Below are 15,540 nucleotides of genomic sequence, written 5' to 3'. Positions count from 1 at the left end.
TAAACTCCTCTTGGGGCAGGAACTCATCCCTGAGTGGGCACTCCACCCTTTTCCGGCTGAGGACCATGGCCTCCGATTTGGAGGTGCTGATCCTCATTCCCGCTGCTTCACACTCGGCTGTGAACTGCTCCAGTGGAGCTGGAGGCTGTTACCTGATGAAGACTCCCCATACTCCCAAAGCCCAACCCACAGAACACTCAGAGGGACGTGGTCGTCGTCGGGGTCGTCTGAGTGTTCACCTCTGATGTCCACTTGCTGGTTTGGGGGTTACACCATGAACGGCTGCAGCTCAGTGCAGCAGCCGATTATGGTCCAGTGGGTCTCAATGTCCCCCGTGTTCCTCGGAATAAACACTTTTATTTATTTATGATCATTGTTAATATATTTTAATAAATGTATTTATGTAATTTTAAGGATTTTTTTTAAATGTTTTTTAAATAATATTTTTATATTGATCAGTGGGTCTAAGTCCTGTCCTGGTATTTGGGGCTTCTGATTGTTTCTCTGTGGGACTGACACTGATGCGTGTGTGTGTGTGTGGGTGTGTGTGTGTGTGTGTGTGTGTGGGTGTGGGTGTGTAGCAGCCCCTGCAGGATGGGACTGACCCCGACCCCTACGTGAAGCTCTATCTCCTCCCCGACCCTCAGAAGATGAGCAAGAGGAAAACGAAGGCGGCGCGACGCACGTGCAACCCAACCTACAATGAGATGGTACGATCCGCTCACAGCGCTGTGAGACACTGCTGTCGATCTAAACACTGCAGCTGTGCAGACAGTGATGATGTAGCCGTGAGCTGCAGGCTGGAGGGTAGAAACTGTGTCGCTCTGACAGCGGTGTTGGTGTTTGTTCTGCATCTCTGGTGTAAAGAATCGCTGATGTCACTGTGGGTCAACTCTTAGATGTTGATATGACTAACTTTGCTGTTTCCATAGCAACATCACCTTTGCCTCCCTTTGTGTCCCCAGCTGGTGTACGAGCGGATCCCACGGGGGGACCTGGACCAGAGGGTGATCCACCTCCGGGTCCTGGGAGACGGCGCCTTCTGGGAGAACACGCTGCTGGGAGAGACCTTCATCCCCCTGAAGAGGCTGGTCCCGGGCCAGCACTGGGTGGGCTGGCACAAACTGGGCCCCCCTGGCTCAGACTTCGCCCACTGATGGACAGGAAACGGGAGGCAGCGGACTTAAAAGAACGAGAAGAAGAACGGCAGGCGTTCCTGCTGAGGAGGAACGGCGAAACAAAAAAAGGGAGATCCTTTCAAAGTAAAAGCCTTGTGGCTGCTCTGTGGGTGTGATGCCACGCTCGTTAGTTTATAAGAGACTGAGTTTTACTTCAGTGAACGAGTTCCACTAACAAACGCACTAACGAGCTCGCCCTGACCTTTGACCTGAGAGCGACTGGAGGAGTGGACAGACCTACAGGAGCTCAGACGTGCTCGAGCTGTTTCTTCTTCTTCTCCTCGGACCGCAGCAGGAAGTTCAACTGTGAAAAAGGAAACGAGGAGGCGCGGTGAAGAAGACGAAGCAGGTTGAAGATGGCGGGCAGCGCCGCTGAGAAGACTTTAGGTTATTTTTTTATAGCGGGTTGATTTATTTTTAAAGTGCGACTGACTGCCGGCTGCTTCATGTTTCATTCCTGGTTTCTGAACCATGTCATTTCCTGTTTTTAGCTCAGTAATGGCGGGCGTTTTGTGATCAGCTGATTTGTTTTGTTTGCGCTGTAAATGAATGCGAGGTTTTCACAATGACTGCTTCACACGTTTAAAGACGAGAGAAAATTCTGAAACACTGAAATTAAATTTTTATTGTTGGATTGTTTTTGATCATGTGACTCTGTGACGTCATCACGCTGCTCATTCATTCAGCTATCACTTCTCTCCCTGAGGGCACTTTCCCCTGATTGGCCAGCATGCGGAAGCCTTCTGAGGGGCAGCCTGTGAGCTGTTAGAGCCCCCTGCCTGTGGATGTGTCATTCCACAGGCAGGGGGCGCTCTCGGGCAAATTTCATCCTGTTTTTGATGGAAGAGTTCAACAGTTTCTACTGCAGTGAAGTCGCTGAGGACGTCACAGCACCATGAGCCGCTTTACAGCACCATGAGCCGCTTTACAGCACCATGAGCTAGCGTGTGCTGGAGGTTTGGAAACAGGCGCCGTCAAGTTCCTGTCCTGAACTCTGACCAAACAGCAGGCAGCAGTAGCGTGCTGGTGTTTCGTGGGTAAAATCGGGTCGCATGAACAGTTCAAGTGTTTGTATTTGTTCTGCATCATGTGACTGAGTTCCTGACCAAACAGATGAGGTTGCTGTGGGTGAAGAAGCATGATGACGCGCAGAAGCAGGCTTTGTTTGGATGCAGCTTCACTGATGATGACCTGTACAGACGAATGATTCTGAACCTTTTCTATTGTTTGCACTACACAATAAACTTGAAATGAAAGCAGCTGAAGGTGGTCTGTCCTCCTCTTCCTCCCTCCTCCTAGGGTCTACACCTGCCTCGTTTCCTGTGTCCCTGCTGCGAGGGATGAAGGTCGGCCTGGTTTTAGAAGCTTGGCTTGGTCTATCAGATGTCTGGAGCTCAGGTGAGCACAGTGTGGTCTGTAACAGCAGGTCTGCAGTCGAGGCTGAGATTGCTTTAAAATCCAAGAATGCCAGAAATCTCTTTAAAATATAGAATAGAAAACAATACTCGCTTTGGTTCACTTTTTATCTGTTTCTGTAATTATTGTGAAACTGCAGATGTGACAGATCCAGTTGTAGGAACAGTTTGGATGTCTTTGGTTTTTACATTAATCCTGATCTGTTTCCTGTGACGCTGACGGGACAGCAGGACCTTTGACCCTCGCCGCGTCCTCACACAAAAGCAGGTGATCCTCCACAGCATCATCCAGCACCTAGCTTACACACATATCTGCATACAGTATTTATGGAGTTTACTGTCAGATTTTGATCAATGATTTCTGATCCTGGACTTGACGCCTGATCCCAGCATCAGCCTTTTGGTATCGATCCGATATCAAGTAAATGCAGAGCCGGTGCGATACCAATACTGATACTTTCAGCTCATGTGAGAGAGCCGTGTGTCTCTATGTCCTGTCTTTGTCTGTCTGCCACATGTCCCTCAGCCTGGTTCTGCTGTCGCCAAGTGCTTGTTCGTAGGCGTTCGTCTGATTATTGTAGGGTTTTTATCTTACAATATAAAGTGCCTTTGGTTGACTGCTGTGATTTAACCTTATATGAATAAAACTGAACAGAATGGGGAGCAGTGTGTCCTGTTCATGAGATGAACCATCATCTATCGGCAAATTCTGAACACATTGGTCTGGCCCTTAAGGTTAAACCAAAATTTTAAAATGAAACCTAAAAGTTACAGGCAACCAGTGAAGGAGGGCCAAAACTGGAGTGATGAGATCTTCTGTTGTTGCCTGTTAAGAGTCGCGCTGCAGTCTGAAGATGATCTAAAGCTAATTGGTTAAGACACGTAAAAAGACGGGAAGAAATATAAGCATGCATAATCATCTCCAGTTCAGCCTTTTTCACGATTAGTCTTTGAAATGTTCCTTAGATGATGACTGTGACTTTTACTTTCCACAGTTAGCACAATAAAACACAGCTTTCATCTTTTATTTTGGAGAGCTGAATGTAAACGTGCCTGTCTAATGTGGCTGTAAATAAAACAGGCGCCACAGAAAGGTTCAGACATGTTTCACAGCGTGTTAAAACACTCAGTGAGCTACATACTGAACTCGGGGATAGAAACAAAGTATCGATTTCATACCAATATGGGCATCAGTTACTATGGGCTACTATCCATACTGGGTCCTTTCACCACCTCTGAGCCGCTTCTATAAACGGACCGTGGGAGCTTCACGCTGATAAACACGTGGCACACTGGAGCCCGAGTTTCGTTTATGTAACGGAGACGCAGGAGCGAACAGCACCTCCTCCTGCACTCCCTGCCCGCGGCCTCCCGGAAATAGAGATTCGCGTCATAGGCGACGGTCCCCGGGCTGTCTGATGAAATCTCTCACCGGACGGACGAACGGAGCGAAGCGGCCGTAGAAGCTGCTCTGTATTCGGAGACCGCAGCAGTATTAACGCCAGGAGGAGTCCGGAGAGCACCGCAGAGTGATTATAACCCGGTGAAGTGCTGCTTTGGTTCGAGTATTTGAATCCGTCTCCGCCTCCGGGGAACTAACCGTCAGGCTAACTAGCTGCTAGCGCTGAGCTAACGTGCTAAGCTAACTGGAGCCCCGCCGCAGACAGAATGGCCCGTTGCTGGTCTCCACACCCGGTACTCTTCGTGTCTCAGCACTCAGGTTTCTCCACATCCGTCCGCACAGAGTTCTCCACAAGAAAGAAGCACCACTGTCAGCAGAGCACCGCGGCCCGCGCCGGGCTCTCGGACCTCGGATCCTCCCGCAGCTGTAGCCGGTGTGTGTGGTGTGCGGAGTAGGCGCGATGAGCTGTTGGATTAGCAGCTAACGTGCTAACAGCCTGTTCGTATTGAAGTTGTTCGCACATTAAACCGAGGACATGTTCAGAAATATGAGCGAAGAAGGACGTTTAATGGGCGGGGGGCGCCCCCCCTCCTCCTCCTCCATGCCCGGACTGGACAGCCAGGAAAGTTCGTGGATCGGCCTGCTGTCCAGGCCCGCGATGGCACTGGTGGAGAAAATCCGGAACCGAACTCTGAAAAGCAGCTTGGTTACCGAGGAGAGCGAATTTATTAGCCCGCTGGAGGACGTGCAGCTCGGGCCTCCTCAGCTGTCCTACCTGCAGTGTGAGCCCCGAGGCGTGGGGGCTCTGCCGTGGCTCTCCGCGGACTCGCTACGGGAAATCGGGCTCCAGAACGGGGCAGAGGTGGACCTGAGCCTCTGTCAGCAGACCCAATTCAGATACCTGTCTTCGTTCCGGGCTGTTCTGGGCCACATGCTACTCAGTTCTCAGGAAGTAAAGCCCCCGGGAGGGCAGAGCTGGTCCAACAGGCCATGGTGGGACAGCTTCTGGGGGGGCAAGGAGTGCTCGGAGAGGGAGCCGCTGTCCCGCGGGATGCTGGGAGAAAATGCTGGAGCCAGCGACCACAAAGAGCAGCTGGTGAACAATGGAAGCCTCCCCACAGTCCAGAACGCTGTGGCAGACCGCCAGCTCAGCATCAGAGATCCACAGAACTGCTCAGGAGCCACCATCGCCGCAGCCTTACCTGTGACCCCCGAGCAGGACAATGGGTACTCCAGCCTGGAGGAGGAGCACCTGTCCGGCGTGACGTCCGCCAGAGCAGAGCCGTCATCACCACAGGAGACTGAGGGGATGGAGGAGGTGGTGCTCGCCATCCCTCAGTGCCAGAACAAAACGATCAACTTCATCATGGGTGGCCCCTGCAGCGAGGAAGAGGACAGCCAATCAGAGGAGTCATCCTCTGATGATGACGATGATGATGGCTTTGACAGCGAGGGCTCCTCTGAGATGTCTGATGGCACTGATGATGATGATGATGATGATGAGGATGAGGATGATGACAGTGAGGCGGAATCAGAGGCGGAGCGTTTGTGGCGCTCTCTGTGCCACAGCGAGGACCCCTACGACCCCCGAAACTTCACTGCCCGCCTGCACACGGGTGTCGCTGCACCTCGTGCCATCCCTGTCTCCACGCCACCATCCTCCGCTCAGTCCTCCCCCTCCTCCTCTCCTCCCTCCAGCACGGACACATGGGACGACTCGCCGTCTGCGAGCGAGGCGGATGAGGAGAGCCTCCGCCTGTGGGACTCCTTCAGCTCCTCCTCAGACCCCTTCAACCCACTCAACTTCCAGGCTCCCATCAGGACCCGTGAGTCTGCCACGGCGAGGGCCGGGAAGAACTCCGCCTACCGCCGCCAAGAGTCTCCACCCGAGTACAGGAAGGAGGAGGCGGAGGACCGGATGGACAGCGGTTTCTGTGACGCCTCCGCCCGGAACTGCAGCTCCATGAAAAAGGTGCGTTGGGAGACGGTGCTGCTGGGGCGGGTCAGGTGGTTAAAACACTGATTAAGGTGCAGGTGAGGCTCACCTGAGGGGCAGTCAAGGGTCTTCTGATGACGACTCAGAGTTCTGTTAGTCACACCTGAACACACCTGCCCTGTGGGGTTTTAGGAACAGTCAGAGTGAAAGTGAAGCTTCAGTTCTTGGTTCAGGTGACTGCGGCTCGCTCTGCGTCAGAGCTCATGAACAGCTGACAGAGAACGTGTGGAAAATAAAGTTTATTCAAAGTGAGCTGAAAGTTTCCAGCAGAAGAAATAAAGTCTTCACGCTGCATACTGATCTCTCCACACACCTGCAGCTTCTCCATGTTTGTTACAGCAGATGCTGTTCAACCTGGTTAAGTTAACACGTCACATATTTAATTATTTAATCTAAAATATTTAATAAATCTCTTAACTTAGGATTTAAAAACTATTTTTACAAAGTTATTCATTGTGTGGCTCTGCTGAACGTTTCTTCCTGTTAAAAGGGAGTTTTTCCTTCCCACTGTTGCAGAGTGCGTGCACCGAGGCCGTTGTCTGATACTTTTTGTGTTCTTGTGGGTATTTACCTTCCAGGTAAAGCACACTGAGTTGTGATTTGGGGTAAACATGCTGATTTGAACATGGGAGTCTGTGGCACTGACTCACTGCTGGAGCCTCTGCTGGCCGTCAGAGGAACTGCAGCTGAGGAGTGTCTGACAGTAAACATGAGTCAGACAGCAGGAAGCTCCGCCTCCTGTGGGTTTGTTTGCTTCCTGGAGAAACTGGATCTGAGCTGTAATTAGAACAGACGGCAGCTCGGAGCTTTATTTACTCTGTAAACACGGCCAGTTTATTAGTAACTCCCAGTTCAGCCTTTACCCAGAGTTCCCAGCAGGTTGTCCGGACAGCTGTGATGGCGAGCCCACATCTGGGCCATGAACTCCAAGACGCTCTTTTCGCCCCTGAAAGCCAAAAACACAGCGCCCTGATGGTTGAACGACTTATCCCGTGTCAGGTCTTAATGAAGGACGTCTGATGTTGTTTCCCATCAGATTTGAGCTTCAGTCAGACTCCAAACGTCCTTCAAACATGAGAAAAGCCTGAAACTCAGTTTGGATCCAAAGATTTAATCAAACCCGACGATTCTGCTGCTTCAACTTATCCCCAGTACAGATGTGAGGATGTAGGGCGTGAAACAGTTGAGTCGTTTGAAAACTGATTTGTTGGAGGTTTCAGTGACCTGATGACCTTTGACCTTTCTTTGTATGACCGAGCTGATGGCGTTTTCTCCCTCTCTTTTCCGTCAGGTTCGTTTCTGTGACGATGTGGAGGAATTCTTTGCGAGCTGTGGGGAGGAGGAGGAGGACCGGCGGGGCCCGTGGGAGGAGCTTGCCCGAGATCGCTGCCGCTTCCTGCGGCGCTGCCAGGAGGTGGAAGAGAGCATCGCTTACTGCCTGCAGCCGCAGCACCGCCGGCGCGTGTACGAACAGCTTGCCGCGATTGGGCATGCTCCTCAGGGTGTTTGTCTGGCGGCGAGGCCGAGCCCAGCTCCACTGTGAGGAAGAACGCCGCTGGTTCTTCAGTGTTTCTGAGCCTCATCATCATCAGCTTCCTGCTTCCTACCACAGACCCATGAGCACCACAAAAGAAGAAGAGAGGTCCAGACGCTCCACGTCTGGAAACCCTGTCAGTGTTAATGTGTCCGAGCAGTGAGGATGAGGATGATGAAGGCTCCCGCCTCTGATTAACCAATAAAAAGTCCCCGTCTGCAGCAGCTGGGCTTCCAGCTGTTTCCAGTGTTTTCACTCTGAAACCAAAGAAGAAGAGTTTGTGTGTGTGTGTGTGTGTGTGTGTGAGCGTGTGTGAGCGAGTTCACCTGTCACACGGGCAACCCTCCCCCAGACTCACTGATAATCAAGTTTTCCTGATCACTGTGTATTAACCCTGCGTGTCCAGCCGGAGGCGCTCTTGCTCCCTCTCCTTGTAATTCAGACTGGACAGAAACAGCTGACACGTCAGAGCCGAGGCCCCGCCCCTCAGAGCGTTCAGCGGTCAGAAACATTGACGCTGTGGCAGATGTTCCAGATGTTTCTGACTGACGATGAGGAAGAGCGCTGCCTGAACTGTTTGGCGTCATTTTAGCGAGAGAAGCGTTTTATTTTTCTAACGGCGTGTTTGCCGAGGACTCGTGCCCGTTGATCATCTCACAGACTAAATATCAATCTAAATAAATCCAATATTTAATGATCGCACACGGCCTCCTGTCATTCTCACCTGCACACACCTGCCCAGCTGCCAGCTGCAGTACCACCGACAGCCTCCAGGTGGTGGTAACAGCAAGCTTCCTGATTTGTGTTCAGGGTGGATTCTGTTAGAAAATGTCACACAGGTCTACGGACCAATCAGCTCCCAGGTGTCCTCACACCAATCGCAGGCAATGGAAAACATTTAAACGTAGTTTTGTGGTTGCTGGGTGTCGTGATCTGTCTGTAGGCCTGTGTGGCTGACCTTTAAATCACCCTCAGGGAGGGGTCGCAGGTATTTATTAGTGATACTGAGACATTGGTCTGATACCGAGTACACAGCATCAGTATCACAGACACCTGTACAGATACTGTTAACCTGCAGCTGGTGTTGGGGAGAGCAGAGTGTCCTGATTCATGATAAGACATGATAACACATTTTACTGACCATTAAATCACTGTGACTTTTACTTTCCACAATAATGACTTAACACAATAAAACACACCTCTCAGCTTTTATTTTGAAGAGCTGAATGTAGACTTATGTCTCTAATGTGCTACAGGCACCACAGAAAGGTTCAGACATGTTTCTCAGCATGTCTGATGGATATTTGTTCATTGAAACACAATCAACACTCAGTGGGCTACATACTGAACTCAGCAGGATAGAAACCTGTTGCACTAGTATCAATCCAATGATGATAACAGCGTTGGCATTGATACTGTCGACGTTTGGTTCGATCTGCCCACCTGTAGCGTCAATCACTGATTTCTGGGTCAGTCAGTAAAAATAATCAGCGTCTGCAGGGTCGTAGATGGAGCAGGAAGTCCCACGCTGTGCTCCCTGAACTGCCCGAGGTAATAAAGTGTCAGTAAAGGGTTGAATCATCGTCGGGAAATTCAAAGAGACACACTTCACTTCTTACACACTGCAGATTTTATTGATCCGAGTCGTGAAAGCAAAGAGACACTTACAGCTTCAGGTGAGAGTTCAGCATGTACGAGCAGGTGATGCAGCCAGACACACGCAGGTACTCAACAGCTTTCATCATTTCTCATCTAATCTTCTAAAATTTTCTTGATTCAGATCAAACTGAGGTTATTGTACTCGGCCCTGAAAATCTTAGAAATATGGTATGTGTCGCTACCTGATCCGTACCGGAAACCCGACCGGTACCCCGCAAATCTTACGTCACTTCCTCTCTTTGCCACATTAAGTATCGTAAAACGCTTCGACCGGGAGTAGACACCATTCACACATGCGTGGTACCGATCGGGTTTCCGGTACAGATCGGGTAGTGACAGTATGTATGGTTGCATGTCTTTATCCTGTCTTCCTTCTCTCACCCCAACCAATCACAGCAGATGGCCCCGCCCCTCCCTGAGCCTGGTTCTGCTGGAGGTTTCTTCCTGTTAAAAGGGAGTTTTTCCTTCCCACTGTCGCCAAAGTGCTTATTCATAGGGGGTCATATGATTGTTGGGTCTTTACCTTACAATATAAAGCACTGAGCATGCTGCTGATCATTGAGGCAAATGTTGTTGAGATTTAGTGCTATATAAATAAAACTGAATTGAAAAATGTAATTATTCTTAATTAATAATAATTAAATATTTAATTATTCTTATTGTGTTTTAACAAATTCTGTTTCATTCATTTTAAAGTTTGATTTTATTGTGCAAATGTATAAGGTTTAGTTCTGCTTTGGTTATATGTTTGAGAATATTAGCTGAGTAACCCAACAGCAGGCATGAGACCCAGTCTGCATCTGCAGGTTGGTTGCAGAAGGCCAGCAGCCATGATGTGGTGCTCCAGGTGTAATAATTAAGGAGATTTGGAGACCTCGAGAGAAGAGAGCACTGGAGTAGACAAACTCGAGTTGGGGATGTCAGGGTACTAAGATTAAGCCAGCCCCGTAAGTCTTCCTTTGGCGTGATGTCGGGCAGTGACTGTACACGGCTGTGTCCTGCAGAGTACTGCCACCATTGTGCCATTAGAGCCACTGACAGAGCAGACCTGCAAGTGTCATCAGGAGAGAGCTGCCATGATCGGGGAAGCCCTGCAGCTGAGGACTCGCTGCTCAGCTGAGGACTCGCTGCTCAGCTGAGGACTCGCTGCTCAGCTGAGGACTCGCTGCCCAGCTGAGGACTAGCTGCTCAGCTGAGGACTCGCTGCTCCCAAACAGTCGCTGAATCTCAGCCTTCAATGGATCTTGGATTCAGGGTAACTAACCACTGCCAGCGGCGCTGTTGCTTTTGTCCTTTTTTAAACTTTTCTCTGCGCATTTATTGTTTATAAATTCCTCTCAGTGATACTGGTTTTGGAATAACGTTAACTTATCTTGTGTTTTATTATCTCTACTAGTAGAGGTACCTTTAGTGCCTTTGCTCTGTTTTATTGAGGGGGATAAAAACGGTTTTATAAGTAATGATCTGTTACTTCCTGTCCCCGGCTGTAACACTGCTCTCCCCTATGTAACCTAAATTATTCCAATGAAATCAGTTCATCTAAGCCTGGGCGGCATTGTTAACCAGTAATCAGTCATTACCATGTTTTGGACTTTCTTTATTCACAATATGAGAAGCTGGGACAGGCAGGCCACAACATCCTGAACTGGTTCAGAGGAAGAAGGCTGGATGGTAAACGGTTCAGATGATGCTTTTTTAAATGCCTTCCTTTAACCAGAGGTGGCAGTAGTCCACACGTTTGTCACTACAGAGAAATGCTGTGGTTCATGTTCTCTATAACTAAAGTGGAAAAAGTACAGGCTCTGAAAACAATATTCTTACGCAAGAGTACAAAGTTTATTTCAGCTCTAATTCTAGTGACGCTCAGCTCGAACCTTCGTTATGTGGAACACAAACAGCGAAGAAGAAGTTTGTGTTTCCCCGCCACCACAGCTGAACACGGGTACAGTCAGGGGATCAACTGGGATTGATCAGGTGGGGAAGGTCGGGTGTAGCGGCTCAGCGTGGGTAAAAAGGGACCAGGATTTCTGTTCAGGCTGTGATCAGCTGACCTGCTGCTCTTTATGGACTTGCTGGACTTTTCTTCCTGTTCAAAGGGACGTTTTCTCTTCCCACTTTCGCCAAGTGCTTGCTCATAGGTGGTCATCCGATTGTTGGGCTTTCTCTGTATTAGGGTCTTTACCTTACGATATAAAGGAGCTTGTGGAGACCGCTGTTGTGATTTACATGACTCAGGTCAACAACCCGTGAGCTGACGAGCCGTCACAGCTGACACGTGCACTTCAGCTAGTCAGTATGTGCTGCCCTCGATGTCACCTCACCCCAGCACAGATGTTGCTGATGTATATCTGCTGTGACGGCAGACACAGGTGTTACACACTGTGTAGCTTGTGTTTGATTACTGGGAAGAGGTCATTTCTATGTTGCTTAGAGCCGCTTTGCCTACACCTCTCTAGGTAGCACACAGAGGGAACCAGTAGCATTAATGGAGCTCTCATCGACAAAATGTCAGCGCGACGTCATCACCGCTTCATTGGAGGTTTCCTCTCTGACTAGCGTTAGATAGCAGGAGTATAGTTTTCCTATTGAAATGTCTTGACCAAAGCTTAACAATAGGCAGACCTTGTTAATCGAGGCAACATCTAAGCCAGTCTGCAGTCGCTCCTATCGCGAGAAACAACTCCCAAGCCAGTCTCGGAATTGATCAGGTTGGAATCATGTATATTTTAAGGTATGCTTGGGTGCCTAGCTGGAACCTCCCCCATGCTAACCAATCCTATCTCGCATTGTGCACGCCATGCGTCCATCTTAAACCCGGAGGTATCGAAAAAAAACAGAAGAGTTGCCAGTCGCTATCAGTGTTGGTCAAGTTACTTGAAAAAAGTAATCAGTAATTAATTACTGATTACTTCCCCAAAAAGTAATCCCGTTACTTTACTGATTACTTATTTTCAAAAGTAATGAATTACTTAGTTACTTAGTTACTTTTTAAAAAGACGATTTACAACCTGAATAGGTGATAAAGTGATAGATCTTTCAGCACAATTCTACTTTTTCTACATAATCATCATACAAAATGTAATCAAATGGAAAAGTCTCTTTTTAAAACTTGTTTTATTAGTTTTAATCTTTTAACTTTATGCATCAAGCAAACATTTAATTATCTGCAACATTCTCTGACTGGAAGAAATTAGTTTAACATTTAAACCTATTTTCTGCACATTCCAGCACATAAAATAAAATATTTTGTGTGTTTACACTCAGTCTTTCAAATAGATGCAAGTAAAACACAGCAGAAAATAAATAAAGTCAAAGACTAGCGGTCCTGTTGCTCTATTTTCACCTGTAAAGCAGGAGTGGGGTAGGCGGAGGTTTACCCTGGTGCAGGTGTGCAGCGGTCAGTGGAAGAATCCGCGAGTTTCTCTGTGAGTTTCCCATTACGTCGTAGCTACTCGGTGCTTGTTTGGAAGTTTAGGGGTTTTTTTCGCTGTAAAAAGAAGTTTTCTTCCCACGCACAACGGACACTAATGTTTTTGTCACTTTTTATGGAATCAAACTCAAAGTAAGGTCAGTACTTCCACGCTTTAAACGCTGCACGCTCATACTCTCTCTGAACTCGATATATGATCCATTGTTGATCTGCACACAGCTGTTGTCACGAACGTCGCACTCGCTTACGTCACTGTCATGAGACATTCTCGCAAAAAAAATCACGGTTTTAGTAACGCAGTAACGCAGCGTTCCTACGGGAAAGTAACGGTAATCTAATTACTGTTTTTGCAATAGTAAAACTTGTTACTTGAAAAAAGTAATCGGATTACAGTAACGCGTTACAAGTAACACGTTACTGCCCATCTCTGGTCGCTATCCAGTTACACTACTCGTGCGCCTCAAATGATCTCCAAGCTACTCAGAGCCTCCAGTGTGCGTCACGCAGAGCGAGAAAAAGCGTTGGAGAAGCAGAGGTAAACGACGTTGTCCCAATCTCTTGCCAACAGCGTGCTACATCAGCACTACGAAATCCCTCTCTGTGTGGGTCGTGCAGAGAGCGGCAGAACGTAGGCAAAGCATAGCTAAGCGATGGAGGGATTACCTCTTCATAATGAGCAAACATGCCTCTGCTATGTAGGAGCTACCACCACTGATACAGTGCATAGAGGCTAAGTCGGCATACCTCACTACGCTGTGTTGGATGGGACGGAGACGGAGGGAGCTATCTGTGACTGACCATGAACCTCACAGCTGCTCTGCACCCGTCCTTCTATCTGACCCAGGGCTGGGGAACCTACAGGTTTTAGATCTCACCCTGGGTCAACACACCTGAAACAATGAGTTCATTGCCAGGCCTCTGGAGAACTTCGAGACATGTTGAGGAGGTCATTTAGCCATTTAAATCAGCTGTGTTGGATCAAAGACACATCTAAACCTGCAGGACACCGACCCTCGAGACCTGGAGTTCCCCACCCCTGATCTAACCGCTCTTCTCCTTTCTTTTCTTACATTTTTCTTCATTTGTGAGTGAACTTCTCTGTCATGATGGGAAATACAGCGTCTGGACCTTTAGCTAGCAGTGTTTGCTGAACTCTTAGAAACGCTGCATGTGAAATTACCAGACACTTGAAAAACATTACTGCCTTTATGCTCGCTGCTCTTCTGTAGTAGTTGAAGTCTGCACCATAAACACTCATGTGGATCCTTCTGGCCCACTTTAACTCCTGAGTTTAGCGATATAATTGATGCATGTATGATACACCTAAAGGGTTGTCTTTAAGTGCTGTTGTTTCAGAATCTGGAAGAATCTGGAAGTATAAACTTCCTCCAGATGTCTTTAACTGAACGTAACGAGCCTGTTTGACAGATTAACCAATAAAAAGTTCAGATATTTCTGCTAAAACGTGGGGAGTAAAAGTAAAAAGTTGTCAGAAAAATAAATATTCAAAGTAGAGATACCTGAAAATTGTATTCCTGCTGCACCTTCAAGTACTTAATGCAGTACTTATACTTTGTTACGATGTTGCTCCTGTAAATCTACACTTTTATCCATGTCAGAAAAATGAAGTTGATTAAACTCTGATTAAACAGATGTTTCCAAGGTCATCTGCATCCACGTCTCTGTTACCATAAAGTTCTCACCCATCCACAATCAAACTGGGACCCATGTGACCCTTAACGAGTCACGTGACGATGGGGCGGGTCACCAACGCTCATGACCATGAGGAGTTCAGTGGATGAACATAAAGAAGACTTCCTGCTGCCTTCGTTCAGACACGGATGGATGCCAGTTTTGGGAACGATGTGGATAACGTGTGCGGGATACTCAAGGGAGGAACAAATCGTGCTCCTCGTGTTCTGGTGATGGACGGATTGTGGTGTTCCTGCTTCTGCTGCACCTTCAAACAAAAGGGTTGTTGATAAACTCGAGCTCTGATGCCAGGTTCAGACTGCACGGCATCCACCTGACTGATGGAGGCCACTCCCACTCTCCTCCTGGCTCCTCCTTCTTGATGCCATCACACAGGTGAAGAACAGCGGCATGTCAGCTGTCTCTTCAATCAGCTGATGCGAGAAGCGTCCTGCAGTCTGAACCCGGCAGTGGAAAGAGTACTTCAGCGTGACCTGATGGTGGTTGTTTAGCAGGTGAAGGTCTCCGCCTCAGCACTGCAGTCTAGGCCCGGAGACGAGGTGCTGGGCGACGCCCCTCCGCTGTGCCTGGTGTCCTCCAGCTCCACCAGGCCCTGCAGATATTTGATGTACCTGATGGCGGCCCGCAGCGTCTCCACCTTGCTTAGGCGCTTGTCGGCACTCTGACCTGGCAGGTGGTCTCTCAGCTTGGCGTAACCCTGGTTGACACACTTTACCCTCTGACGCTCCCGCTCATTTCGTTTCTGGATGAATGCCGGCTCAAATGGACACTCGTAGACGCTGAAGTGTCCGTGGTGGTGAAAGGGGGTCAGATAGGGCAGGATCCCAGGGCCAGGGCCCCTCAGAGGACCTCTGTAGAGGCCGAGGCCGGTGGGGTCCATGCCGGACGGGTAGAGGAGGAAGGGGACGGAGTTGGAGAGAGAGTCCGAGTGCTGGGAGATGCTGTGATCCTCAGAGAGTCCGGCAGGCGGAGACACGCCGAAGCTCAGGTTCGAAGATCGTTGTTCGATGAACGAAGGAGAGAAGGCCGAGCTCATCGTGCAACCTGGCTGAGCAGCACCTGATCCGAACTCCCAGCTGGATCAACAACAGTCTTCAAAGACACCTCAAAGATCAATCACCAGCACGCAGAGATCTGAGGACACATAAAGACAAATTCAGCTTTAATCCTGAATCTTACAGCCTGAAAAGCCACACAGGTGAGTTATCTTCCT

General features: G+C 48.8%; 3 protein-coding genes across 4 annotated transcripts in view; 2 read left to right on the top strand and 1 right to left on the bottom strand.

Moving 5' to 3' along the window:
• pik3c2b (phosphatidylinositol-4-phosphate 3-kinase, catalytic subunit type 2 beta) overlaps window positions 1-2,458 on the top strand; it is a 36,764-nt gene extending 34,306 nt beyond the window's left edge. The window contains exons 32-33 of one of the 2 annotated variants that reach the window (XM_087841153.1): window positions 585-710; window positions 966-2,458. In XM_087841153.1, coding sequence (XP_087697279.1) covers window positions 585-710; window positions 966-1,157 — 318 coding nt within the window. In that variant the 3' untranslated portion in view covers window positions 1,158-2,458. Of the gene's footprint in view, window positions 1-581; window positions 711-965 lie in introns of both variants that reach the window. The other variant, XM_087841152.1, reaches the window with a different exon arrangement.
• Window positions 2,459-3,892: 1,434 nt separating this feature from the next.
• Window positions 3,893-8,443, top strand: ppp1r15b (protein phosphatase 1, regulatory subunit 15B). The gene is made up of 2 exons (XM_087841150.1): window positions 3,893-5,967; window positions 7,283-8,443. Exons 1-2 carry the CDS (start codon window positions 4,531-4,533, stop codon window positions 7,532-7,534), a joined length of 1,689 nt encoding a protein of 562 aa, XP_087697276.1. The 5' UTR covers window positions 3,893-4,530; the 3' UTR covers window positions 7,535-8,443.
• Window positions 8,444-14,814: 6,371 nt separating this feature from the next.
• On the bottom strand, window positions 14,815-15,363 carry LOC102793093 (achaete-scute homolog 5-like). The gene has a single exon (XM_006801894.1). The coding sequence runs from the start codon at window positions 15,361-15,363 to the stop codon at window positions 14,815-14,817; it is 549 nt and encodes a 182-aa protein (XP_006801957.1).
• Window positions 15,364-15,540: the final 177 nt, after the last annotated feature.

The sequence above is a fragment of the Neolamprologus brichardi genome, chromosome 5 (genome assembly GCF_056152115.1).
Source record: "Neolamprologus brichardi isolate AB-2024 chromosome 5, ASM5615211v1, whole genome shotgun sequence".
NCBI classification, from domain to species: Eukaryota; Metazoa; Chordata; class Actinopteri; order Cichliformes; family Cichlidae; genus Neolamprologus; species Neolamprologus brichardi.
Note: the sequence above shows the minus strand (reverse complement) of the source record. Positions and strands in the feature narration are given on the sequence as shown.

Bases quoted from the DNA above. Each gene is read 5' to 3' on its own strand.
- ppp1r15b (XM_087841150.1), top strand. From the start codon at position 4,531: ATGTTCAGAAATATGAGCGAAGAAGGACGTTTAATGGGCGGGGGGCGC. The intron at 5,968-7,282 runs GTGCGTTGGGAG...CTTTTCCGTCAG, and splicing joins ACTGCAGCTCCATGAAAAAG to GTTCGTTTCTGTGACGATGT.
- LOC102793093 (XM_006801894.1), bottom strand. From the start codon at position 15,363: ATGAGCTCGGCCTTCTCTCCTTCGTTCATCGAACAACGATCTTCGAAC.